The sequence below is a fragment of the Tachyglossus aculeatus genome, chromosome 21 (assembly GCF_015852505.1).
Source record: "Tachyglossus aculeatus isolate mTacAcu1 chromosome 21, mTacAcu1.pri, whole genome shotgun sequence".
Classification (NCBI taxonomy): Eukaryota; Metazoa; Chordata; class Mammalia; order Monotremata; family Tachyglossidae; genus Tachyglossus; species Tachyglossus aculeatus.
The window spans coordinates 58,410,074-58,437,981 of NC_052086.1; the positions used below are offsets into that span (position 1 = coordinate 58,410,074).

The 27,908-nt window shown below is 44.8% G+C and overlaps 2 protein-coding genes across 6 annotated transcripts in view; one reads left to right on the plus strand and one right to left on the minus strand.

The window, feature by feature from the left end:
* Positions 1-4,991, plus strand: part of RADIL (Rap associating with DIL domain) — a 105,307-nt gene extending 100,316 nt beyond the window's left edge. The window contains exons 15-16 of one of the 5 annotated variants that reach the window (XR_005455330.1): positions 381-1,723; positions 4,832-4,912. Coding sequence is in view for 4 of the 5 variants with exons in the window: in XM_038762387.1 (XP_038618315.1) it covers positions 381-486 (106 nt within the window). In the remaining variant the exon portion in view is untranslated. Of the gene's footprint in view, positions 1-380; positions 2,642-4,831 lie in introns of those variants that run through there. The other 4 variants (XM_038762387.1, XM_038762386.1, XM_038762388.1 and 1 more) reach the window with 4 other exon arrangements.
* Positions 3,145-27,907, minus strand: AP5Z1 (adaptor related protein complex 5 subunit zeta 1). The gene is made up of 17 exons (XM_038762391.1): positions 27,855-27,907; positions 25,313-25,450; positions 22,797-22,983; positions 19,918-20,062; positions 18,295-18,407; positions 17,263-17,431; positions 15,924-16,064; positions 14,119-14,156; positions 13,877-14,039; positions 12,094-12,272; positions 10,895-11,037; positions 10,197-10,337; positions 7,429-7,540; positions 6,900-6,997; positions 4,942-5,074; positions 4,022-4,236; positions 3,145-3,643 (listed from the first exon to the last, which is right to left on the minus strand). The coding sequence occupies exons 1-17, from the start codon at positions 27,893-27,895 to the stop codon at positions 3,376-3,378; spliced, it is 2,424 nt and encodes an 807-aa protein (XP_038618319.1). The 5' UTR covers positions 27,896-27,907; the 3' UTR covers positions 3,145-3,375.
* Between the last annotated feature and the right edge of the window lies 1 nt (position 27,908).

The window sequence follows — 27,908 nt, forward strand, 5'->3', positions numbered from 1 at the left end:
TAGTAAGATAGCAGAGGCACGGCATTCAGAATCTGTTGTAAGGTTGGGGAGGAAGAGCAGGCAAAACCAGTTAGCTGTTTCTCATAACCATCACTATCTAGAAAGCATGATGTGCCAAGTTCACATTAGTACAAAGGAGAACACTCACCTGTCTTTCAACTCAATTGAATTGTATGTATTGACTGCTTACTGTGTGCAAAGCACTGTACTAAGCCCTTGATTTTGCTGGTCGTAGTCACTCCTTCCACTATGCCAGGGGGCTTTCAAGCTGAAAACTTCCTGTTCCATTTAACCTAAACACAAGTTGCCCCTGTCATATGAGAACCAGTCCCACCCCATCCTCATTTACAACCAACAGATGCTGTTCTGTTTCACTCTAGTGCAGTGGACCTGATCCGATCTGGTGGAAAGAAGCTGCGGTTTCTGGTTGCCAAGTCTGACCTGGAAATAACCAAGAAAATCAGCTCAAGCACCTCTCCCTCCTAGGTGTGTTGCATGGGGTGCCTCCCCAGCTCCCTTCTAGAACAAACTGGCAGTCGAGAGGTGGAGGGGTGTCAGGAAAGCCATAACTAACCTGGTATATTTGGCATCTGCTTTCTAAGCTGCATTGTTTGTTGTGTGCCCAAGTCTGTATTTCATGCATAGAGACTGTGCTAGGGAAGAATAGCAAAGTGTTTGTTTAGTGTGGGTGGTTGTTGTTGGCTCCCATTTGTACAAACTAAACAATGCAGACATCATATGTGACTCATCACAGAGCTGAAAGCATGGAGGTTCAGCTCGTGCAGTTTATCCTTTCAGTTATTGCAGCTCCACTTGTGCCCAGTTGAGAAAGTCCCTCAGTGAAAAGCTGCTCTCATTATCCATTACTAAAGTTGATGATGAGGATGATGGAGTGCCATGTCGAGGATGACAGATAAACCCTGGACCTGAGACTTCAGGAATGAGAATCTGTGCCAAAAAATTGATTCTAGATATAGGGGTTTGCACAGTATTGCTTAAACCGGCCAGTCCTGTTCTCACTGGGGTACAGGGTGAAACAAGCGAGTAGGCGGGGAGGGATGTGGGACCCATTTGTGGCCAAAGTGACTGCAGCAGAATTCTTGCTGGCCTGTTCACTTCATGGCCCATCCATCCTGACAGTTCTTCCGTCAAGGAAATGAAACCATAGTGAGGGCCATAGTGGGTAGAACTGGGATTAGAACCCAGGTCTCTTGCTTGTCAGAGTAGTGCTCACACACCAAAGTCCACTCATGCTGTAGCATGCTGTAGTGGACCAGTCTGTTCTAATTCTCCTCAACCAAAAATACCGGGTTCTTGTACTGGTCCCTTAGATTTTCAGAAGGGGGACTACGAAAAAAGGCAGGGCTGTGCCAGTACTGGGAAGCAATGCTTTTTTCCATACTGGTGTTCTGGCACCCAATGATCCAAGTATAAGCAAGTTCCCTAGTAGAAGGGTAAAATGGCACTCAGCTGCACCCAGAGAGAAACTTACCTAGCACCCACAGCTCTCCTGAAGGAAGGAAGCTCAAGGCCAGGGAGCCAGCAGCTGATGGGATTCTGGTCTTCCTGGTTTATAATAAAAGCACACAAATAACTTTCTACTTTGCTTCCAGGGCCCCAGCCCAGGGTTATCCAGGTGCCTGAGTCAACCAGATTTCTGGTTCTTACCCACTGCTGTCAGAAGCTGAGCTTTTTAACAGCTGCCTGGAGCCTGTGAGCCGAGGTAGTGTGAGGTATTGGAAACCCCTCCCTATGCATGAGTCTTGCTTGGCTGCACTGTGGGCGTTACCCTAAGTGCCTTTTCTGGAGATGTTAATGGGCAGTGCCAAATTCAACCTGGCCCCAAAACAAACATTCCCCTTTTAGGAACTTACTCATAGTTCAGACCGTTAGTTTGAGAATTGTCGCCTGGCGAACTTTATTACCACAAAGCTTTCCAGCCCCCCGGGGAAGAGCAAAGCAATGGTACAACCTTGTGGCCCAGCCCTCTCACAGCAGCCTTCCAGGGAATGGATTTGGGTTGCAAACGATCAAAGCTGATTAAAAACGAAGCTCTCGTGCCACAGAAAGCATTCCCTAAAGATGGTTGTGGCTTTTCTAAATCTCAATGCTGCAAATGGCAGATTGAGTCCCCTGCCTCCCCCTCCTCCCCTCCCACAGTTAATCTAAATCTCCAAGTTTCTCTCCAGGTTCCAGGCAGGTCTTTTTAGCAAAGTGAGGAGGAACCAGGCCAGAGCCTTGGGCCCAGAAACCCCACATCATTTTCTTTTATGATGGCAATTTGTGTCAGAGGCAGGGCAATGGAGCCAGGGAGACTGATAAGTCTGGGGCTTTGGTCTCTCAGCCTCATTTCCTCCAAATTGGGTACCACCCTATTGTTTTGTTTATCTGAGTACTACCTTACTTCCACAATGAATCATTAGCTGACTTGTCAAGTTCCACTTTGGAGGGGTCACTACCAGCAAGACACTTAATAGATGTTTCCTCATTATTCTTGTTAATATTGTACATCTTACTGTGGATAAAATTATATCTGAAAAGTAACAGCACTAAATGTTGCAGATTTGTTACAGACCTTATATGTTTAAAGATGAGTAAAGAAGAAACTGGTTATAATAAAGTATTTACTTTCTTATGCTTAGAAAGTGATGGTGCAAAGGATCTGATTCCACTGGGGAATAGAAGGAAATGGGGGTCATTTTTCAGAATGTGCGATTCGGTCCGAGCCGAGTATCGCAAGTATCCCCTTGGGGCCTCACCAGCTCCCAACACAGCTGCTTTGGAAAAGGTTCAGCCAAAACTTAACAGAAATAGCCAGCCAGGTGCCTCCTTGAAGTGCTCTTCAAGATCGGCTGCCCTCTCCATCACTTTTGTGATGAAAAAATGGCACTAGAGCTTCCTTTTGAAGCTGTAGTAGGCTGTTGGAAAATGTAGGCTATGCATACATAAGATTGGGGGCCAATTACAGGCCAAAGCATTCTTCGATAGTGAAATCACACTGTTGTGATTTTACCCTACAAACACAAGAGCAGCAGGAAAAAGGGCAGAATATGTCACTAAAAAAGGACTGATTCAGATCCAGATGACCTAGGTCTATGAGGCTCTCTTCAACAAGTCACAACATGAGCAAAAAAGGAAAAGAGCTGTAAACAAAACAAACATTTAAAGAGGGATAGAAAAGACAGTAGAAAAAGACACCACTCTTCCACCTGTGTAGTTCCACCATCACCCAGCCACTCTTTCAAGGGAAGAGGAAACCTCACCCCCCTCTCACAGATTCATCTCTTTGTGCAGCAGGGCTTAGTCCTAATACGTGCCTGACCTGCTCCACTGCTCATAATCCGTCTCCCACCAAGCACTGGTCATGTCATCCATTCACCCTGGCAGGCCAGTTTCTCTTTCTACCAGGCGGCTGACCATCCTCAGGGCGAGAGGCAGGGAGGTGTTGACATCCTGGTGATAGCGGGGGCTAGACACCTCTGCAGGTGGTGTCAAAACAAACTGAGCCACACTTGGCATTTTCAACAGGTTCATGAGCTCGGTGGCTCGGGTCAGAATGGCCTCAGTGTCTTCCTCACTGTACGCGGTGGTCATGGCAGGACTCTGAGCGAAGGACCTCATCTTGGAAAGGAACAAAGACACCCTGAAAAAGAGGAGTTAGCCATCAAGACATTTTCTTCATAGTTTTGGGATTTTCTCCTTTTGGGTCTATGGTCTTTCTACTGAAAGAGGCAGGAAGGAGCCACACTAGTCCTGCCAAGTGTTTCCCCAAATCAACTTGTGCTGAAGAAAAAATGGGACTAAAATAGTGTGCTGCTCTCTGCAGAGCAGATGTAGCAGGGAACAACAAGGTATCATGTCAACTTTCTTCCACTCATGCTATTCCAGATGCTTTGATCAGAAAAACTACTTTAATAAAAGTGGTCAACTTGAAGGCTTTTGAAGCAATGGAGAGTACTGAGTAGGAACCTTTTAATTTAGCTGGCCTCATTTAACCATATGCCATTTCTAGATATGGTACCTGGGAATTAAGTCTTGACTGCGAGAAGCTAATTTGGTCAGTGTGGTCATGAGTACAGTGATGACCCGGGGAGAGTATCTGGCAAGGGTGGCAGAAGGACGGAGCTGAGTGACTTCAAACAGCAAGGCCTCCAGTGCTTCAAAAAATTTGTTGATCTGCTCCACAGTGCATCGCTTGTCATAGGGCACAGCTAAATACTCACCAATAGCCCACACCTGTAATAAACAAGCAAATGACAGAGGAACCAGTTAGTGGGAAGCAGCGTGGCCTAGGAGAAAGAGCACAGGCCTGAGAGCCAAATGACTGAGTTCTAATTCTGGCTCCACAACTTGCCTCCTCTGTGACCCTGGACAAGCCACTAAACTTCTCTCTGCCTCAGTTTTCTCAAATGCAAAATACGGATTAAATTTCTGTTCTCCCCCTACTTAGACTGAGCGCCCCATGTAGGGCAGGGGCTGTGTCGGACCTGATTAACCTGTGTCTACCTTTGAGCTTAGAACAGGGCTTTAACAATCAATCAATGGTATCTGAGCACTTGTGTACAAAGCAATCAAATAAATTTAGAGAGCTTTAACTATGCTCAGAGCACTGTTCTATGCACTTGGGAGAGTCCAATATAACAGAGTTGGTAGACATGTTCCCTGCCCACAACAAACTTAAAGTCTAGAGAGGGAGACACACAGTAACAGAAATGGCACACTGTAAGCACTTGAATATCATAATTATTCTTATTAGCGACGTACACTCTTGGAGAACAGTTCCTGAATTTTATTATGTCTATCATGTGCTACAAAAATGTTGTCTGTCTAGGTTACTGAAGAGACAAGTATGTGGCAGCAAGGAGGCAAAGGCAAAAACAACTCAGTAGCACCCAGAGGCAATTAAGGAGAGACAGTTGCTGAATCAGGAATGTTCCTTACCACAAAGGTGAAGATGCTCTCTTTGTTGTGGATGTTGCTGATGGTTCCGGTGAACTCTAAGAGTTCCTTGGACAGTTCTACAATCAGTGAGGGATGCAGTTTACATAGAACCAGGAACTGAGAGCTCATCACTCTGCCAGGGAAGAGAAGATTACAACACCAGGCCGCAGACATCTACTAAGCACCCACTGTGTGCATGCCCCTTCCCTCAGCACCAGGCGAGGGCCAGTTGGGGTGGAACAACAGAAGTCTCCCTACCACAATGCTGCTGCTCTCAAGGGACTTTTCCTCCTCCGTTCTGGGCTGCTTCAGGCCCTAGCCCTGAAGCACGGCAGTTGCAATATTTATTTGTATATTAAAGTAGCCATACAGGCAGGCATTCATCTGCCCCCACTGCTTACTGTGTACAACGTCAAATGCCAGGGCATGAGTGATTACATCACTTTACATTTCTTCTTTATGACTGGATGTGCAGCTGTATTGTCATTAGTCTGGAAGACAATACCACCACTGTACATTCAGTCACAGCAAGCTTATTTAGGGGGGGAAAAATAGAAAGGTCAAATCAAGAAGACCAATACATCATTTGAGAGATTGTCAGGTATTAGGCACCAAACCAAATTGCAAGTTTCCAGAGACGTAGTGCTGTCCAACCTCCTCTGTGGTTGTGAGACTAACTCATCTGACTCCTGGAGCAGTTCCCTCATTAACATTCCACTTCAAGTGGAAGGCAGTGTCACCTACTACAAAATCAGCTTCCTGGAGTTTTAACTGAATACAGCTTTGCTTACCCAAGACACCAAGACATGCTAGGCAAATGGGAGACAATAGGTGACTTTAAACAGCTACTGGGTAGGGTGCTGAGACTGGCCAACTGAAAATGAGGAGGGAGGGGGAGACAGAAGAAACTTTCTGAAGATGCAGTAAAGCAAAACCTTTATTTGTCAAAACTGAAAATGGCATGTCAGGAGTTTTGAAATATCAATTCCAGCCTGCATGCTTCTCTATAGCGTTTAAAAAAACACACCACCAGGGTAAATGGAGGAGAGAACCAAGTACTCATGCTAAGGGACTGAGAAGGAATTTTTGAGCTATTGCCTTTTTTTTTTTAAGCACGTATAAGGACAGTACGTGGTAGAAGTGAGGAAATACTGGTGGGAAAATGAAAACTGAAGCAGATTGAGCTTAGAAAATTAAAAAGCATGGCTATATCAGTGGCTCAAACTCCTACTCAACTCCCTGAGATTTACAGAGTACTATAAATTGCCCATTAATAGACTGAGAGCCCCAGGTGGGACTGGGACTGTGTCTGACCTAATTAACTTGTACCTACCGCAGCATTTAGAAGTGGTTGACACATAGTAAGCACTTAAACACCATAAAAACAAAACAAACATTAATAGAAGATAGTGGTCCTTCACGAAATCCCACTAAAAACACTGGCATAAAACATGCAGCCAAGTTTTAGTGCTTGAGAAAATGGGAGTACAAAGAGCAGGACTCAAAGCTTTGAATAATTCAATGAAAATGACTGAAGAAGGGAAGCCATACTAGTCATTGTGACTATGTACAAGAGGGTCTGGACCTCCCATTGCTACTTCTTTCTTATTGTACGTGCAGTATATGGCGTAGATTGCTCCCACAGAAAGCGGGCACTTACTGACACCAATCCAAATGACAGTGAAACTTCTACTGGGTGCTAAACCTATAGAAGTTTATCAGCTGCCACGAGGTGGTTGGTATCCTCCTGCCTTCCCTGGGCTACACCAATTGCAATGACAATGAGAGTAGGCAGGTCTCTTGGAAGTGTGATAAACAGACATGGCTCTCTTCTCCACTCACTTGTCAATTTACAGTAGAAAGAAGGAAGAGAAAGAGTTGTCACTTCCCCCTCCAAAGAACCACGTGAATGACAAATCTCTGGCTATCTCACCCACTTTGAGGCACTGAGAGCTCACCTATGCACATCTGCTTTGAACTCTGGAACATCATAGAGCAGGTCGCTTCTCTCCAGCAGCAGCAGCACCAGCTGGTTTATTAGGGGCCCATCTGCAAACTATAGAGTCAATACTGGGGTTGAACAGTCACTATACACCCTCAATGTTCCATGTGCTAGCAATCAATCACTTATTTATGGAATGCTGTCTACCATCCTAGGCTCTTGGGAGGGAACAAAAGGAATAAAATGAACATAATCCCTTCTCTCAAGTTTTTCAGCAAGGCGAGAGCAAGCAAAAATGTAGTAAAATTTTACATCTGATATTTACCAAAGGAACTCTTCACAATTAAATGGCAGGTCCCAGGAGTGTTAGATTCATTCACATGCCAATGACTTGGAAAACCACAAAGATACGGTGGAACGGAGCACAGAGCCAAATTCCCGAGATTTCGAGGTACTCCCAAGGACTGCTGCCACATACTCGCCACTTGCTCGAGGTGTGGTTAGTTTCCACTACTGGGTCAGAACTGGGTGGTTGGAATGCTTACCTCTGTCACCACTGTAAAGAAAACCTGCAGTAAGACAGGCACAGTCTCTGCACACTGCACAACCCGGGGGCAATTGGCCATGGGCTTCAGAAGCTGGTGAAGTGGAGTCAACCTATCAACAACATACACCATTACAGCTGCTGTCACGTAGCCTCCAGAACCACAGGAACAACTATTAGTCAGTGACCCTTATTTCTCAATCACTTCACAACTGCGTATGACAAAACTATTTCTCCTTCCTTATTGACACCCATGCCCATCACCCCCGCCAGCTCTTCCGTACATTCAACTCCCTTCTCAGGCCCCCGGTTCCTCCCCCTCCTCCTTCCCTCACCCCCAACGATCTGGCCTCCTTCTTCATTAACAAAATTAAATCCATCAGGTCCGACCTCCCCAAAGTCTCTTCCCCCCTTTCTCCATCCCCCCGGCTCTCAACACTCTCTGCTACTCTCCCATCCTTCCCAGCGGTATCCTCAGAGGAACTCTCCTCCCTCCTCTCAAGTGCTACTCCGGCCACCTGTGCTTCTGACCCCATTCCCTCTCATCTTATGAAATCTCTCGCTCCATCCCTTCTCCCCTCCTTAACTTCCATCTTCAACCGCTCACTCTCCACTGGTTCCTTCCCCTCTGCCTTCAAACATGCCCATGTCTCTCCCATCCTAAAAAAACCCTCTCTTGACCCCACCTCACCTTCTAGTTATCGTCCCATATCCCTCCTACCATTCCTTTCCAAACTCCTTGAACGAGTTGTCTACACGTGCTGCCTAGAATTCCTCAACGACAACTCTCTCCTCGACCCCCTCCAGTCTGGCTTCCGTCCCCTTCATTCCACGGAAACTGCCCTCTCAAAGGTCACCAATGACCTCCTGCTTGCCAAATCCAACGGCTCATATTCTGTCCTAATCCTCCTCGACCTCTCAGCTGCCTTTGACACTGTGGACCACCCCCTTCTCCTCAACACGCTATCTGACCTTGGCGTCACAGACTCTGTCCTCTCCTGGTTCTCCTCTTATCTCTCCGGTCGTTCTTTCTCAGTCTCTTTTGCAGGCTCCTCCTCCCCCTCCCATCCCCTTACTGTGGGGGTTCCCCAAGGTTCAGTGCTTGGTCCCCTTCTGTTCTCTATCTACACTCACTCCCTTGGTGACCTCATTCGCTCCCACGGCTTCAACTACCATCTCTACGCTGATGACACCCAGATCTACATCTCTGCCCCTGCTCTCTCCCCCTCCCTCCAGGCTCGCATCTCCTCCTGCCTTCAGGACATCTCCATCTGGATGTCCGCCCGCCACCTAAAGCTCAACATGTCGAAGACTGAGCTCCTTGTCTTCCCTCCCAAACCTTGTCCTCTCCCTGACTTTCCCATCTCTGTTGACGGCACTACCATCCTTCCCGTCTCACAAGCCCGCAACCTTGGTGTCATCCTCGACTCCGCTCTCTCATTCACCCCTCACATCCAAGCAGTCACCAAAACCTGCCGGTCTCAGCTCCGCAACATTGCCAAGATCCGCCCTTTCCTCTCCATCCAAACTGCTACCCTGCTCATTCAAGCTCTCATCCTATCCCGTCTGGACTACTGCACCAGCCTTCTCTCTGATCTCCCATCCTCGTGTCTCTCTCCACTTCAATCCATACTTCATGCTGTTGCCCGGATTATCTTTGTCCAGAAACGCTCTGGGCATATTACTCCCCTCCTCAAAAATCTCCAGTGGCTACCAATCAATCTGCGCATCAGGCAGAAACTCCTCACCCTGGGCTTCAAGGCTCTCCATCACCTCGCCCCCTCCTACCTCACCTCCCTTCTCTCCTTCTACTGCCCAGCCCGCAACCTCCGCTCCTCCACCGCTAATCTCCTCACTGTACCTCGTTCTCGCCTGTCCCGCCGTCGCCCCCCGGCCCATGTCATCCCCCGGGCCTGGAATGCCCTCCCTCTGCCCCTCCGCCAAGCTAGCTCTCTTCCTCCCTTCAAGGCCCTGCTGAGAGCTCACCTCCTCCAGGAGGCCTTCCCAGACTGAGCCCCTTCCTTCCTCTCCCCCTCGTCCCCCTCTCCATCCCCCCATCTTACCTCCTTCCCTTCCCCATAGCACCTGTATATATGTATATATGGTTGTACATATTTATTACTCTATTTATTTATTTATTTATTTATTTATTTATTTATTTATTTATTTATTTATTTATTTATTTATTTATTTTACTTGTACATTTCTATCCTATTTTATTTTGTTGGTATGTTTGGTTCTGTTCTCTGTCTCCCCCTTTTAGACTGTGAGCCCACTGTTGGGTAGGGACTGTCTCTATGTGTTGCCAATTTGTACTTCCCAAGCGCTTAGTACAGTGCTCTTCACATAGTAAGCGCTCAATAAATACGATTGATTGATTGATTGATTGATGTGTGTGCATAAAATATAAATATACTCAGCCCTTATTCCTGAATTGTATCCGAATTACTCAGAAGCTGAGCATCAGGGGTTTATGTATTTTCCAGGCCTGGTGAATCTTCGCTTGCCTGTTTGGGAGCTTAATAGGCTTAACAGCACCTCTTCCAGAAGGTATAGAGAGGGCAGAAAGAGGGGAGGTGAGAGGGATGGATACACTCCCTCTAGGGGAAATCCCAGCTAAACCCACCATTTACTGAGCCAAAGCTCTGCGTACTGTAGCCATGAGATGTACATTGTTTCTATGCAGAGATATTCCTGAGTCCAGTGTATCCCAACTGCTGAAATGCTGCAAGCACAGAGGACCCGGAAAACCCCTCACCTTCCCTATACCTTTCTGTGGTGCCGCTGGCCTTGGTGCGGAGCAGGAACCGAAACAGAATCTGATAGCGGGGATCACGGAAGCCCTCCAAGCAGCTAGTTGGTTTTACGGTAGGATCCCAGAGAGGTCTCTCAGTTGCCGGAGCAGATGATCTGATGACCAAAATTAACCAGAGGAAAAGAAGAAAACCTTAGAACAGGAATTGATCAAACCCCAATTTCAGAGCCACCATCAAGCTTGGGAAGGAACTTACACATAGAACTTACACATATCCTGCCCTCCCACTCCACCATAAACAATTTTGCTTTGAATCAGCATTTCCTTATAGGATGCTGGCAAAGCAAGTTTTCAGAGAACGGGTGCAGAACGGAGCTGCCAACAATACTCAAGGATCCTAGAAGCTAGTTTTACCCCTTGGCTCAGCTGGCCTAATTTGAGGTGGACCCCTCAAGACAGCATTTCTTTCCATTCTGCCTTTTCATTAGGCCCTGACAGAAGGAAGCCAACGAAGGGACTGTGGATATATCAAATAAATTACAAGCCCTGGGGTGACTTTGCAAGAGAGGTCACTCTACAGCAGTCCTGGATAGAGGCAAGTAGACCAGTCCGGATACTTTTTCTGGTTGCCAGATCAGTTCTGCTTAAAGCACACTGAATCCAAACCAGCAAGTCCTCCCTGGGCAGAACGCTCCTGAGGCAACCGGCTCACCTAAGCTGGATATCTAGGGCAGCAGTCAAACATGGCAGATCAAGCAATGCATGAAGAATCTCAGTGGCTGTCTCAGCATCAATGAGCGCAGGAAGGAGATCCACAAATTCTGATATCAGGGATGGGCTGTTCCATGCCAAGAGCTAGAGGAAACATAAGCAGCTGTTGTTACAGGCTACAACTGTTGCTGGTGTCCTTGGTCCTAATAGTAGCCACATTATCTACTGAGTGCAGTGTACTAAGTGCTTGAGAAAGTACAACAGAAGCAAGTCCTTGAAAAGACTTAATAAAATGATAGAGAATATTGCAAACCAGATGGGAAAGTGACAAAAAAGACCACATGTCCTTCAAGCCTATACCACGAAGATCAATTTCCTTTGGGTAATTCTCTGTTAGGTCCTGTAGGATGTTTGCAGAAGCCCAGCATAAAACACAGTACTCACTAAATAATTCGACAATAAGCAATTGGCTTTGAGAGAATTATTGGACTGACAGATCTGTTTTCATAGGGTTCTCTATGAAGGGCATAAAGACCATTTCTGAGTTTAATACTTATGTCTACACATCCACATAATTCCCAGTTGGCTTTTCTTCCAAGAGTTCTGCCACCTAGTCAGAAGTCTTCCCCCTTCACAGAACAGCTAGAGAATCTGCACCATACCAAGAAATAAATATTCTCCTTCGCTGTCTGTCCAAGTAGCCTATACACATAACAATAATAATAATGATGGCATTTGTTAAGTGCTTACTATGTGCAAAGCACTGTTCTAAGCGCTGGTAGCTGAGTATGAGCCCCTTTCTTATATCCTGGCACCTTCACTCCATTTTAAGCCAATGTTTCTCCGGTGGAGAAATCTTTTGAATACAGGATTAGACTGGGTTCTGGTCCTGACTATCCTTGATTAGCTGACTGAGCATTTAACCTTCCTGAACCATGGTATCCTTGATTTTAAAATGATAAAATAGGAGATTATTCATTCACCTGAATGCCATTCCGTGAACTCTTACTAAGCTCTAATACCACATACTGGGTCCTTTCCCTTTGCCATGTTTCCTTCATGCTACTGAAAAATACTGCTGCAGGAATGGACATCCTCCAGCCTCACCTTTAGCCTTTAAGCACCCGTAAAAGCCAAGCACAGGTACCACCTTTCTCCCTGCAGTTGCCTAGGGTTAGGGCAGTGGGCAGTTTAGCATACCTTGAAAAGATTTGGGAAACTCAATCTGAAGATGCTGAGATTTCCCCTGAAGATCTGGATGTTGTCCCTGCAGAACTGGATGAATTCAAAGGCCAGCAATGGGCTGTGGAATAGCTCTGAAGGAATCTTGGTAAACAAATGCTGGTAAACTGCTTCTGAATCTACTGCTGCCATTTCACCTACAAGGATAAATGGCAAAGAAGGTGGAACTGATAGTTTAAAAAATGCCATTTCATTATGGCAGTAACTCAGACAGCTCATGAATTCAATCAGGCAAGTACTGTATTTGCAGATCCCTATAAGTGGCCAATAAAACCTTGAATGGAAAAGTCTTCAGAAAACAAACAAAAACCGTACACTCAGTTCTCAACAAGTATCATTCCAGCTCTGAACACCATCAATAGGCAGAATCCACTCATGAAAGGTCAAGTGCACACCAGAGCTTCTGAGATATTGAAGGACTGAGTTAGACACAGTGAGAACTAGCAGAATAGCTTGGCCTCACTCAGGGCCAGGGCAACATCCACACATTCTCACACACAACACCTCCCACAGAGATACCCCCATACACACCCACACATCTCTACGGTCAGCCTGCCATAAACACACACCTCCAGAGAAGACACTTCCTGAAGACAACTCTAACAGGTAAAGGGATCAAAGGGAAGTGGGGAAATCTGTAGGAGATCATGGGCAATTAGAGGACGGTGTGTAAGGGGGAAAAAAGGGCAGAGGTTTTGGCATGGAGGGGAGGCAGAGAAATGGATGTGCTTTGGTGCAGGGAAGGGGAGGACAATGGGGAGAAATCTTTCGCTAAAGCTAGGGAAGTAGTGGGGAGGCTTGGACATCTGTGACCACAGGTACTAAACACACACCCTTTTTGCCCCAGCACTCTCAATCATTACCTAGGAGGTCAGACCCAATTAAGACTCTCTAAATCAGTCCATCTGTCTGTCCCTCCCTTCCCATCCCCACCGTTACTCTTTTATACATTCTTACAGAAGCTTCACGTTCATGACGCTTTCCAGGACTGCCCTATTTCCACCTTTAGTTATTCTATTGCCAGGGAATATGACCTATATTATTTGATACCCTGCCCAAGGCTTATGCCAAATCAGCCCTGCTGTTCTGGCTAAAAGCTACAGGTAAATTTATTCCTCCCTGCCCACTCCTCCCTTAAACTGAGATTAGGCAATCAACAATGAATGGATGTTGGCAGAAGCTCGGTTCAGTTTGTGTCTGATTTCCATGATTTCGAAGAGAACCCTGAACAGACCCCCGAAGAAATAGTTGAGCAGCGTGTGAACGATTAAGAATCATTTTGATAATAATAATAATAATTCTGGTATTTGTTAAGCGCTTACTATGTGCCAAGCACTGTTCTAAGCACTGAAGTAGATAACAAGGTAATTAGACTGTCCCACATGAGGCTCACAGTCAGTCCCCATTTTACAGATGAGGTAACTGAAGCACAGAGAAGTTAAGTGACATGCCCAAAGTCACACAGCTGACAAGTGACAGATCCAGGATTAGAACCCATGACCTCTGACTCCCAAGCTCGTGCTCCGCTAAACCACGCTGCTTCTCTAAGATCTTTTGGATTAATTATTCTCAATATAAATAGCACTGTGAATGAGGAGCTTCTTACATGGCCTCCCCCTGCTTAAGAAGTGGGGCCAGGATAGGTGAGAAAGGACTTCATAGCTGAAAGCAAAGCCACAGCAATTCCTGCAGATGTTCCTATACGGTTCTATTATGAAGGAGGGAAGACCATTCCCCTTACTGTGGGTGAGGAAGAACTGGGCAATCGGCAGCAAGGCTTGGGCATAAGATAGGTCCCCACAAAGCCGCTCGTGCAAGACCTTCAGGCATGAGAGAGTCCGGTACACGAATGAGGAATCCTGCCTGCAGAGAAGATCCAGGATGATCACAGCTTCAACCAGACACTGCACAAGACACAGAATGCTTGGTCAGAACCCAGCCCCAAAAGACTTTAGCCTCAACCCCTGCTTCTGGAGTACTTACAGCTTTTTGAAGGTCGGCATCTGGTTTCTTTAAGGCTCCTGAGAAAAAAGGAACAAAAAAAATCCTCATTTACTCTTTCCAGATTCATTCACTCAATCAATCGTATTTATTGAGCGCTTACTGTGTGCAGAGCACTGTACTAAGCACTTGGGAAGTACAAGTTGGCAAAATATAGAGACGGTCCCTACCCAACAACAGGCTCACAGTCTAGAAAGGGGAGACAGACAAGAAAACAAAACATGTAGACAGGTGTCAAAATCGTCAGAACAAATAAAATTAAAGCTATATGCACATCATTAACAAAATAAATAGAATAGTAAATATGTACAAGTAAAATGGGGTAATAAATCTGTACAAATATATACAAGTGCTGTGGGGAGGGGAAGGAGGTTGGGCAGGGGGGATGGGGAGGAGGAGAGGAAAAAGGGGGATCAATCTGGGAAGGCCTCCTGGGGGAGGTGGGCTCTCAGTAGGTTTCTGAAGGGAGGAAGAGAGCTAGCTTGGCGGATGTGTGGAGGGAGGGCATTCCAGGCCAGGGGAAGGATGTGGGCTGGGGGTCAACAGCGGGGCAGGCGAGAACGAGGTACAGTGAGGAGTTTAGAGGCAGAGGAGTGGAGGGTGCTGGCTGGGCTGTAGAAGTGGCGGAGTCGGGACCCAAACCCACGACCTGTGACTCCCAAGCCCTGGCTCTTTCCATTAAGCCACGCTGCTTCTCTGTGGTTCCCACTGTATGGACCGCAGTCAGTTAACACAGTTAGTCCAAAAAGAATAAAGCCAGCACTAAAATTAGAAATGCAAATGGGAGACTGAGAATCAATTCCTTTCGTCATGTATGGTTCAGGAGAAGGCTAGTTCCTTCACAGCATGGAACAACTCAGTCCTCGGTTGATTAAACTACAAGAATTCGACCTTGGTTTTCTAACTCTCCTAAGTATATAAGCTTTTATGGCAGCTGTCACTTGGCAGGCCAGTGGTAAAAGGAACAGGGTTAGAGAGGCTGGGATAGAGAAAACTTGGAGGCTCCACTTGCTTAGGTATTTTCCAGGAAAGAATTGAGGCAGTAAGTTGGGGAAAGACTAACACAGATCCTGCAGAATAGGCATAAAGCCCACAAAATTCTCAGAAAAGAAGTATACTGTTGAAAGACTAATATGATCCTCTCTATCCCTTTGGGTCAATGAATATACTTTCTAGTTAAGGCAGTGAGAGGGCTGAGGATGGGTGCTTCACCTTTCCAAAGCAAACATATAAAACCCCCTAAAACTCTTCCTAAAACATCTACATGATGTAATGTATTTATATGCAGTGTGCCTTATTTGACAGTTTATCTAAGGATGTTATTGTCTTAAGCAGAGATTAGATTTATCTGATCCCTCCAGATTGCAAGCTCATTATGGGCAGGGAATGTGTCTACTAATTCTGTTATATTGTCATATCCCAAGCATATAGTAAGTGCTCAATAAATACTACTGATTGATCAACTGATTAACTCTGCATGGGCCCTCAGTGCTACAATAAGAACACTGTACTACAATTTGGAAATATTTGGTTAGCTAAGAATTTAAATCATCAGCCTTGAGCCACCCTCAGGGCCACAGTGAATGAAAATGGGAACTTGTTCAACCCTAACACTTGGCCTGAGAACCTGGAATCATATTTCTGGCTTTAAGGCCCAAACCAGAGGGATGAGCCCTATAAAGTCGACTTTGTTCCAAACCGGAAAGACTGGAATGAAAAGGATCTGAGCGTTTCATAGCAGACAAAGACCATTCCAAAATACTGAACGAAGAGAAAACACAACTTACTCCTGTTACTTTGCTCGATGAGCCGCTGGCAGTACTCAAAGGCCTTCTCCCTCAGGCGCTCCTTTGGAGGAAGCAGGCGACTGGAGGTGGAGGTGGCAGAGACCATAGACATGACAGAGCCCTCCAGCTCAGATTTTTCATCTGCCCGAAAAAGAATGATAGAGTGGCACACAGCCCCACACAGACTCTTGGAAGGGAAGCCCACGGAAGCAAAATAAACTTCCAGCCCTCTAGGGTAATGAACTGATTTGGCAACAAGAGAAATAGCAACAAAGCCTGGAATCAACGGCTAAAGAGAGCTTCCAGAAGCATTCTGTGAGTGTTACAATCAGAAAGGAAATTAATAATAATAATAATAATGGCATTTATTAAGTGCTTACTATGTGCAAAGCATTGTTCTAAGCACTGGGGAGGTTACAGGGTGATCAGGTTGTGCCACAAGGGGCTCAGTCTTAATCCCCATTTTACAGATGAGGTAACTGAGGCACAGAGAAGTTAAGTGACTTGCCCAAAGTCACACAGTGGACAAGTGGTGGAGCTGGGATTTGAACCCATGACCTCTGACTCCAAAACCCGGGCTCTTTTCCATGAGCTACCCTGCTTCTCTAATTCACCATTAAACCCAAAAGTGGTCACTTTCATACCTCCGCCCCTCACCACACTGCATTCCGGGCATTTTTCTTCACCTTTGCTCCACACATATATTTGGGGTTTGGGTTTTTCTACCAACCACAGACTTCAAGAGATAAAATGCTGGCTTGTCTACATCTTCAAATGACCATGTTTTAGCAAGAGATGCATTGCCTGCTTCACCCCGCTTTACTTTCCCTTCTCCCACTTGACCTCCTGCCGATCCATTCCAGAGACAACTTCCTCACCTGACTAATGTCTTCAGTTCTGAAACAAGTGTCTCTTGTGTACTGGTATTTTATTATTATGAGAAGCAGTGTGGCTCAGTGGAAGGAGCACGGGCTTTGGAGTCAGAGGTCATGGGTTCAAATCCCAGCTCCACCACTTGTCTGCTGTGTGATTTTGGGCAAGTCACTTAACTTCTCTGTGCCTCAGTTACCTCATCTGTAAAATGAGGATTAAGACTGTGAGCCCCCCATGGGACAACCTGATCACCTTGTAACCTCCCCAGAGCTTAGAACACTGCTTTGCATATAGTAAGCACTTAAAAAATGCCATCATCATTATTATTATTAAGAGACTGGAAAATGCTGGTTTGCTGGGAGACCAATGTTTAAGCAATTCTTTTTCACTCAGTCTTTAGAGCCTGACAAAACCTGACCTCTGGGAAAGAGGCCTATTCATTTTCAGGGCCGCCCAACCCCAGTACCTGAATCTGGACTATCAGTTCCATCATTCGCACTGCACAGCAGCCACTTCCGCAGCATGGAGAAGGCCTGCATGTTCAGCCACTGGTCATCAGTGTAGTGTTGGCCCACTGACAGCACCGTGAAGAAGTCTGTGGCAACCACCCCATCCACCTCAGTGATGGGACCAGGCTGTGGGACAAGGGAAGAGAAAATTGCAGAATCTCCCTATTTGCTCTCAAGGCTGGACAGTGTGAGTGCATGCATGGGGTGAGGACAGGGAACTGCTGGGAATCCAAGTAGCAGTTACAAGAACACAGACCTAGCCTTGGAATGATCCACAGCAGTAGGAAGTCAGTGGTCTATTTGGTATGGGATATTCTCTTTCTGTAATACTCCTATTCCTCATTTCAAAGGTGGCGTCACTGTCTAGCCAATGACAGTTTTAGGGAACATGTGGAAATAGCAGATTTATCAAATGATTCCCTTCTAAACCTGCTTTACAAGTTAATAGAACATAAAGGAAATATAGGCAAGAGAGAAGCAGCGTGGCCTAGTGGAAAGAGCAGGGGCCTGGGAGTCAGAGGGCCTGGGTTATAATCCCAGTTCTGCCAACTGCTTGCTGTGTGACCTTGGACACGTCACATAATGTCTCTGTGCCTCAGTTCTTATGCTCTCCCTCCTACTTAGACTGTGAGCCCCATGTGGGAAAGGAGACTGTGTCCAACCTAATTAAAGTCTATCGACCCCAGCACTCAGAACATAGAAAGCTCTTAAATACCATAAAAAACTATAAATTTGAATGAAACTTGAAAATAGTGCCCACCACACCATACTGTTCTGATTACACTAAAGAGACTCACTTAGAAATGCTACCACTAGGATGCTAACAAGGATGGGAAAGACTCAAATTAGTAAAAATTTTGGTGGGCCTTGAGAATTGCAAATGTATGCACATGTATGCAAATTATTGGGACATAAAAGGATACAGAAATGACAGAATTCAGCTGTTACTTATAGAGTTTGACATGCTGGTTAACATATCCACCACCTACCTGCCTTGCCCGAGGATTAGAAAAAAAGCCTCCAGATGTTTGTGCAATTCCTTGCTGTATACTTGCATATCGCAGCCAATCAACAAGCCTTCTGTTGAGCAGATTTGTTTGATCTACAAAGAGCAGGAGGAAACAGACTGTCATTCTATCTAGGCACACTTTTCTGTGACACATTACCATTAAATCCACCTCAAAAAGAAAAATGGAGGCTTTCAACCTTGAATAATTCTCCTTTCTATACTTTATTCTACTGCCCAGATCATTTTCCTAAAATATAAATCTGTACCCACCTCCTCACTCTTCCAAACCCTTCTCTGTAACCCATTCCTCTCTTCAGGTAACCCCCCCTACCATGCTTTAAGGCAATCAACTCTTCCTCCTAATTATCTACCGTCTTCTCCCACTACACCCAACTTGCGCTCCTCATTCCTCACAAACTAAACTATGCACCTTGTCTCATTATCATCTCTCTCTTTTTACTTAATGCTATTTATTAAGTCTTTACTATGTGTCAAGCACTGTTCTAAGTGCTGGGATAGATACAAGTTAATCAGGTTGGACACAGTCCCTATCCCATATGGGGCTTATATAGTTTAAGTAGGAAGGAGAACAGGTATTGAATCCCCATTTCACAGCTGAAGAAACTGAGGTACAGAGAAGATAAGTAACTTGCCCAAGGTCACACAGCAGGCAAGTGGCAGAGCTGGAATTAGAACCCAGGTCCTCTGACTCCCAGGCCCATGCTCTATCCACTAGGCCATGCTCCTTCCCTATCAACCACCAACCCCTCCCTCTCCCAGAGATTTCCTCCCCATCTTCAAGTCTGACATACCATAGCTCTCCCCATTTTCAATGCCCTTCTGAAATCTTATCTACCCCAGGAGGCCTTCTCCAATTAATTTTTAATCTCCCCAGGTTATAGTCTCCTCAACTGCCACTTAAATACTTCACCACTTAGACATTTGCATACTCACAAGCATCTGCTCTCTCTCTCTCTCTATATATATATGTATGTGTATCTTCATAACATATGACTTCAGCATTAATGCATATGAATAACCCCTTTCCTTCTAGCTGTAAATTATTTTAATGTCTGTCTTTCCAGGGCAGGATCATCTATACCATAACTGTTGTATTATTCAAAGTACTTAGTACAGTGCTCTACACACAGTAGGCATTCCATCAACATCACTGAAGATGACAGGCATGTTAGCAAGATAAATTTTAAGTGAAAATGTGTGTCACTAGGCAGGCAGTATTTTCAAAGTCAGAAGCCCCTAGACTGGCCTGGTTCTGGAAGCTGGCATCTCACCTGCAAAGGCACACACAGAAACACCACCTGAACATGCATAAAGAATTCCAAACTGTTATCTCAAAGAGCAGAGAGCATAAATCCCACCTATATGCCACAATATACCAGTGGGTATTATTGTTTCAACTGATCCCAGTCCAAGTTACCTGATAGTGAACCTTAGGCAGTTTGCAAACACATCCCATAATCTGGATTTTTTTTTCCTCCCGGATTCAAACTCAAAACTGCTTTATTCTTTCCTTCATTCCAGGATTAAAAATGTAAAATATAGATGTAAACAACTGTTGCCAGTGAGGGAAAATTTACCATACCTTCTGACAGGACTGTTGGTGAGAGGCTGATCACTTTTGACAAAATTGGAAGCAGGTGCCGTGAGCTTTCACCCTCGGGCTGCCGGCCTTCAAGGATTTTTGTAACACGCTGGCCCACTTTTCTAACCTCATCCTTTTTATTACCCTTCAAATCAAACAGAGGAGTCATTTCCCAATCTGCACTCTGTGAGACAATCACAACATCTTTCCAACACTATCAGAAAACTGCCCTACAGTCCAGCAACAATAAGCCCTAACTCATTACAAACTAAAAGGGCTTTGGAAGGAGCAGGTAATCAATCAAGACAATCAATCAATGGCATTTGAGCACTTAGTGTGTGCAGAGCATGGTACTAAGCACTTGGGAGAGAGTATAATACAGGAAGCAGTTAAGATCTCTGCCCTCAAGAGATAACACAAAGGAAAGTCAGAGGGCTAAAAGGGGTTTCTTCTCTTTGAACAATTATTACAGTTCCACCTCTCACAAGGCAATTACGAAGGCCCATTTGGAGGAGTTGTCACATGAAATATGGAGCTGCTCAGAGACAAGAAGACTTCGTTCCCCAAAACAGAAAACAATACTTCGATGCCACTCTCCATTTGAGGATAACCACAATACAGGATAAACTGTAGCTGCTAGGGTAAAGCTCTCTATAAATTGTGTGAAATCCCATGTCACTTCTGGCCAGGGCTGTTAGCAATCCTACTGGAATTCTTCATTTGCCTAAGGATAGACTATGGTTCAGATCTTGCAATTTCAATCTCTTGGGACCAAATGACTTCTAGCAACATGCCCTAGTGGAAAGAGCACGGCCCTGGGAGTCAGAAGACCTGGGATAATAGTAATAATAATAAAAATTATGGTATTTGTTAAGCACTTACTATGTGCCAGGCACTGTTCTAAGGGCTGGAGTGGATAAACGCCAGTCGGGTTGGACACGGTCCCTGTCCCACATGGGGCTCATAGTCTCAATTCCCACTTTACAGATGAGGTAACTGAGACCCAGGAAAGCAAAAGTGACCTGCCCAAGGTCACACAGCAGACAAGTGGTGGAGTCAGGATTAGAACCTATGACCTCCGGTCTCCCAGCCCCATGCTCTATCCACTACACCATGCTGCTTCTCTAATTCTGGCCTCTACCACTTGCCTGCAAAATGACTGGGCAAGTCGCTAAACTTCTCTATGCCTCTGTTTCCTCATCTAAAAAATGGTGATTAAACCCTACTCCTCCAGACTTTGAGTCTCTCATGGCACAGGGACTGTGTCCAAGCTGATAAAACTTATATCTATCCCAGAGGTTAATACAGTGGTTTATACTGCAACTGGAAGAGGCTGTAACTAAGATGAAACCAGAAAGACACATTACAACAGATAGTCCTTGAGCTTTCAGTGAAAACAAATATCACACTTTACAAATGGCAACGCCAGAGGCTAAAATAATTCTTCACTAAAACCTCCTCAAAAGTAGACGACATACTGTTTACTACAATTCACAAAAAAAGTTGGCCTAGGGGAATACCTGTAATACTTAAATGCTTACTTTGTGCCAGGCTCTGTATTAAGTGAGCCCCCCATGGGACAACCTGATCACCTTGTAACCTCCCCAGTGCTTAGAACAGTGCTTTGCACATAGTAAGCACTTAATAAATGCAATTTAAAAAAAAGTGCTGTGGTGGATACAAGCAAGTCAGGGTGGACATGGTCCCTGTCCCATGTGGCACTCACAGTCTCAATCCCCATTTTACAGATGAGGGAACTAAAGCTCAGAAGAAGTGAAGTGACTTGCTCAAGGCCACACAGCAGAAAAGTGGCAGAGCTGGGATTTGAACCCATGACCTTCTGACTCCCAGGCCCGTGCTCTATTCACTACACCATGCTGCTTCTCAGCAAAATCAAGGCCTCTCCTCCAACCACATTATTTTTCTGAAACACTCAGGGAGGAGCTGCAATGGAATGAAATGACCTCAGGTTCAATCGTGTTTGGGAGGATGGTACCTATGACAAGCAAGACAGACAACCATGAGAATAGAGGTCAAAATCAGCCTTTTTTCCACTTTCTTGCTCTTAGAGGGAGAATCACATACACTTACGAGCAGCATGGCTTAGTGGGCAGAGCATGGGCCTGGGAGTCAGAGGAAGTGGTTGTAACCCTGGATCCTCCATGTGCCTCCTGTGTGACCTTGGATAAGCCACTTAATTCTCTGTGTCTCAGTTTCCTCAATGGGACTTCAATACCTGTCCGCCCTCCTACATAGACTGTGAGCCCCATGTGCGACAGAGACTGCATCTGACCTGATCATACCTTCCCCAATGTTTAGAACAGTGTCTGACATCTAGTAAGTGCTTTTAAAAAATACCACATTTTTTTTAGTACAATCAGTTGTGTGGTTTTGTTTTGGGTTTTTATTTTTAAATAGTCTGGTGTTGTTCTCTAGTGCCATCTGCTGTCAAAAGAGTTCTCTGCTTTTGATAGGAATTTCAAACCATCTCTTAACACTAAAAGCCTTGAGGGAATCCAGAGTAACAAAATGCAATTTTTCGTTTACACACATTGCACATCTAAGTATTTCTAACAATACTTTATGGGCATATCTGGCATCATTTCATTTCCTTGACAGTTAAGATTTCAATTACAGAAGGTACTGTCATCAGGCTCACTGAACTTTAGTTACACTGGACATGTTTTTAAGGGTAAAATAAAGTTACACTAGACAGTAAAAACATCTTCTTTTAAAATGAAAGTGCTTAAAATTACCTCATAAAATCACAAACATAAAAAGCCTCCTGTCTACCCATCCAGAGCTCTGAGCCGTAGTTGCCTGCCTTAAGGAATGGGCTTGGTTGCTCACTGAAGCAGAAAAGGTAACATCACTCTTACCTGAGCCAGAAGCACTGAAGACACCAAGCTCAACAACTTTGTATCTTGGATGTGGTCGCAAGACAATACCACCCCATCATGTGGTGACATTTCTCTCATGATGGCAGCACACAGAACCCGAACCTGTTCAGAAGATTTCTGCCAAAACATTGCTGACTGCAGCAACTCCACAAACTTTCTCTGTAGCCTGTGAAAACACAGCAGTCATTCTGCAGTCATTGTAGTACATCTTGCATGTCACAGATCAAACTACAAAAGTTGCCTTACCTATAGCAATTTGTGGGCAGGGAACATGTCTACTAACTCCGTTTTTCGTACTCTCCCAAGTGGTTAGTACAGTGGTCTGCACAGAGTAAGTGTTCAATAGACTCCACTGATTGATTTTGACATGATCCTTTTCACAACAAACTTGAATAACCCTGATCCTTTAATCAGGATTTTCTGTCACTGAAATTTGTTAGTTTGGAAGAAAGGGAGTGAGAAGCTCTAACTACACAAGAATGGAAACAAAGGGACTTACTAAATAGTACTATAGTCCAATTCTTTACTTCCTATTTGGAAGACAAAATTTTCATCAACTTTACAAGCAGATACCATTTTCAGCTTCCAGTGCAGAAAGACTCAAACAACCAATAATGCAACTCAAAGTACACAGAAATATGGGTGAATATTTTACAAAAATTTATGTTTTTAAAATGTAAAGTACAGAGCAAAGGACTAAGGAAAAAAAGAGAAAGAAAAACAATTCTTGTGATATTTAGCAGTGAACAAATGTGATAAATTCAACCTTACACTTGATAGTTCCCAACAAGACTGATTAATCAGTCAGTGGTATTCAATGAGTGCTTACTGTGGGCAGAGCATTGTTTTAAGAGCTTGGGAGAGTACAATACAATAGAGTTGGTAGATATGTGCCCTTACCTCAGGGCTCTTAAGGTACAGTGAAGGAGATAGATATTCAAATAAATTACAGACACGTACATAAAAGTGCTGTGGGGTTGAGGAGGGGGTGAATATCAAGTGCTTAAAGAGTATAAATCCAAGTGCAAAGATGATGCAAAAAAGCGGAGTAGAGCAATGAGGGCTTAGTCAGGGAAGGCCTCTTGGAGAAAATGTGATTTTAATAAGACTTTGAAGGTGGGTAGAAGGTGATGTGTGGTATATGAAGAGGGAGAGAGTTCCAGGCCAGAGGGAGGCAGTGGACAAAGTCTCATTAATAAGATAGATGAGATCAAGGAACAGTGAGCATGTTGGCATTAGGGGAGTGAAGCATGAAGACTGGTTTGAAGAAGGAAATCGATGAGGTAAGATAGGAAGGGGCAAGCTGATTGAGTGCTTTCAAGCCAAATGTAAGGAGTTTCTGTTTTCTGGTGAATGGGCAACCACTTGAAGTTCTTGAGGAATGGGGAAACATGGAATGAACTTTTTTTTAGAAAAGTGTGATGTGGGCAGCAGAGTGAAATATGCAGTGGAGCAGGGAGAGACCGATGAAGGGAGGTCAGCGAGGTAGTTGATGCAGTAGTCAAGGAGGGATAGGATAAGTGCTTAGATCAGTGTAGTAGCAGTTTGGATGAAAAGGAAAGGGAGAATTTTAGTGATGTTGTGAAGGAGGAAATGAAAGGATGTGATGACAGACTGAACATGTGGGTTGAATGAGAGAGGAGTCAAGGCTAATGCCCAGACTTTGGGCTTGTGAGACAGGGAGGATGGGGGTGCTGTCTACAGTGATGGGAAAGTCAGGAGGAGGACAGAGTTTGGATGGCAAGTTGAGGAGTTTGGTTTTGGGAATGTTCATTTTGAAGTACTGGTGGGACATCTAAGCAGAGATGCCCTGAAGACAGGAGGAAATGTTAGACTGCAGAAGAGGAGTCCAAGGACCCAAGGAGTCCGTGGGTTAGACTGCAGAAAAGGAGTCCGGCCAAGGCTGGAAAGGTAGATTTGGGAATCATCCACAAAGAGATGGTAGTTGAAGCCATGGGCGTAAATGAATTTTCCAAGGGTATAAATGGAAAAAAGAAGAGGACCCAGAACTGAGCCTGAGAGACAAACCAGGAGAGGACAGTGTCAGTGAAGCCAAGGTTATGATGTTTCCATGAGAAGGGGGTGGTCCACAGTGTTAAAGGCAGTTGAGAGGTACAGGAAGATTAGGATGTAGTAGAGGCCATTGGATTTGGCAAGAAAGAGGTCATTAGCAACCTTTGAGAGTGCAGTTTCTTTAGAGTGAAGGGGACGGAAGCCAGATTGGAAAGGGTCAAGGAGGAAACTGGAGGAGAAGGAGTGGAGGCCGTGGGAATAGGCAATTCACTCTAGGAGCTTTGAGGGGAATGACTGTGAGCCCATTATTGGGTAGGGACTGTCTCTATATGTTGCCGACTTGTACTTCCCAAGCGCTTAGTACAGTGCTCTACACACAGTCAGCACTCAATAAATACTTTTGAATGAATGAATGTATGAATGAATGAATGGTTGGTGGAAGATGGGGTGATAACTGGAGGGAGCCTTGGGGTTTCACTCACTTTCTGCTGTATTTTGTCGCCGATACAATGAGGAAAAGCCGCTGGAGGCAGTCAGTAGTCTCACTTCCCAAGTCTTGCTTCTGGAGCAGTCCTTCTATTCGAGAACAAAATTTCTTCAGTTCCTCTTCCTGGATCTCCCTAAGAAGGAAGAGAGCAGTGGTTATTTTTATGGCTAAAGATGACATAAAAGCATTAATTCAGATTAGATGAAACAGATACCTAAAACACTCTCAATATACATAACACCAGAAAGAAACCATTTTGGATTTGACTCATCCTCTCTGGAATGTAAACCATCTTTCTAATCTTGGAAATCAAGTTGATCAGAAATAATAGGTGCCATACCAATTCACTATGTTCTGATAGCTAAATGTACACAGAAATCAGTAGTAGTAGTAATAATAATAAAAGTATTTGGGTGTGAGCTGGGTGCAAAACACAGAAGAACGTAACAAGTAATTTGCACATTCCCTGTCCATACGGAATTTACAGTTAGTGGGCTGTCCGTTCCAGGGAAGACCCTGTAAATATGAATATAAAACTGAAATTCAGTTTTTATTCATTCATTCAATTGTATTTATTGTGCGCTTACAGTGCGCAAAGCAGTGTACTAAGCACTTCAGAAGTACAAGTTGGCAACATTTAGAGACAGTCCCTACCCAACAACTGGCTCACAGTCTAGAAGGGGGAAACAGACAACAAAACATGTAAACGGGTGTCAAAACCGTCAGAATAAACAGAATTACAGCTATATGCACATCATTAACAAAATAAATAGAACAGTAAATATGTACAGATAGATTAATAAGTCTGTACAAATATTTACAAGTGCTGTGTAGGATTATGTATTTATTTGATTCCTTCAGCTGCCATTTTTCCACCTCATCCTATGGATGGAAAGATAGAATGCTTCTAAAAATGTATTTTATGGTTTCCAAATATCACTTACCTTAAAAAATGAAAAAGTAATAATAATAATAATGTTGGCATTTGTTAAGCACTTATTATGTGACAAACACTGTTCGAAGTGCTGGGGTAGATACAAGGTAATCAGGTAGTCCCACTTGGGGCTCACAGTCAATCCCCATTTTACAGATGATGTAACTGAGGCACAGAGAAGTTAAGTGACTTGCCCAAGGTCACACAGCTGACAAGTGGCGGAGCTGGCAATAGAACCCATGACCTCTGACTCCCAAGCCCGGGCTCTTTCCGCTGATACATGTTGCTTCCAAGTATTTGTTAAGCCCTTATGTGCCATGCACTTTACTAAACTCTGGGTTAGATACAACCTAATCAGGTTGAACACAATCCCTGTCCCACATGGGGCTCACAATCTAAAATGTGGGGAGTAAATTTAATCCTTATGTTTCAGACGAGGTAATTAAGGCACAGTGAGTTAAGTGATTTGCCCAAGATCATACAACAGACAAGGATCAGAGCTGGGACTTTAAAACAAAAACAAAAACCAATTTTGCTGCACATGCCAAATTATCAACTTTGATGAGGGACGTGTAATAAATTGACATTTGTTTGAAATAAATCCTCAGAAACGACGAATTAAAAAATGAAACACATAAAATGAAAATGAAGCCTAGCGATATTCAGTAATCTTCAAATTTCCCGGTGGGGTCTGGAGAAGCAGCAGGGTGTAGTGAATAGAGCCCGGGCCTGGGAATCAGAAGAAGCTGGGTTCTAATCCCGTCTCTGCCCGTCTGCTGTGTGACCGTGGGTAAGTCACTTCACATCTCTGTGCCTCAATCACCTCATCTGAAAAACAAGGATTAAATTTACTCCTCGCATTTTAGATTGTGAGCCCCATGTGGGACAGGGGTTGTGTTCAACCTGATTAGTTTGGATCTACCCGAGTTCAAATCCAGCCTGCGCCCCTTGTCTGCTGTGTGACCTTGGGTAAGTCACTTCACTTCTCTGTGCCTCCACGACCTCATCCGTAAAATCAATCAATCGTATTTATTGAGCTCTTACTGTGTGCAGAGCACTGTACTAAGCGCTTGGGAAGTACAAGTTGGCAACATATAGAGAAAGTCCCTACCCAACAGTGGGCTCTGAGTCTAAAAGGGGGAGACAGAGAACAAAACCAAACACACTAACAAAATAAAATAAATGGAATAGATGCCTACAAGTAAAATGGGGATGAAGACTGCTACCCAGGTGGGGCGGGGACTGAGGCAGCGAGACTCAGTGGAAAGAGCCCGGGCTTTGGAGTCAGGGGTTCAAATCCCGGCTCTCCCAATTGTCAGCTGTGTTACTCTGGGCAAGTCACTTCACTTCTCTGTGCCTCAGTTCTGTCAAATTGGGATGAAGCCTGCGAGCCCCCTTTGGGACAGCCTGATCACTTTGTAACCTCCCCAGCGTTTAGGACAGTGCTTTGCACCTAGTAAGCGCTTACTAAATGCCACAATTATTTGTTTGTATCCACCCCAGCGCTTAGTCCAGTGCCAGGCACCCAGGAAGCGCTTACCAAATACCACCCTTATTCTGATGCTGACTATTGGGGTGCCGGCGGACAGTTGGGGCCCCGCACCTGGCCTGGCGGAGGAAGTTTTCGGTTCCCACCGTGAACATCTCGGAGGACCGG

Coding starts and splice junctions, on each gene's coding strand:
- AP5Z1 (XM_038762391.1), bottom strand. CDS start 27,895: ATGTTCACGGTGGGAACCGAAAACTTCCTCCGCCAGGCCAG. Junction 10,338..10,894: donor GCCCTAGATATCCAGCTTAG/GTGAGCCGGTTG, acceptor TTTGGTCATCAG/ATCATCTGCTCCGGCAACTG. Junction 4,237..4,941: donor AGAGCATCTTCACCTTTGTG/GTAAGGAACATT, acceptor TGTTTATTACAG/GTGTGGGCTATTGGTGAGTA.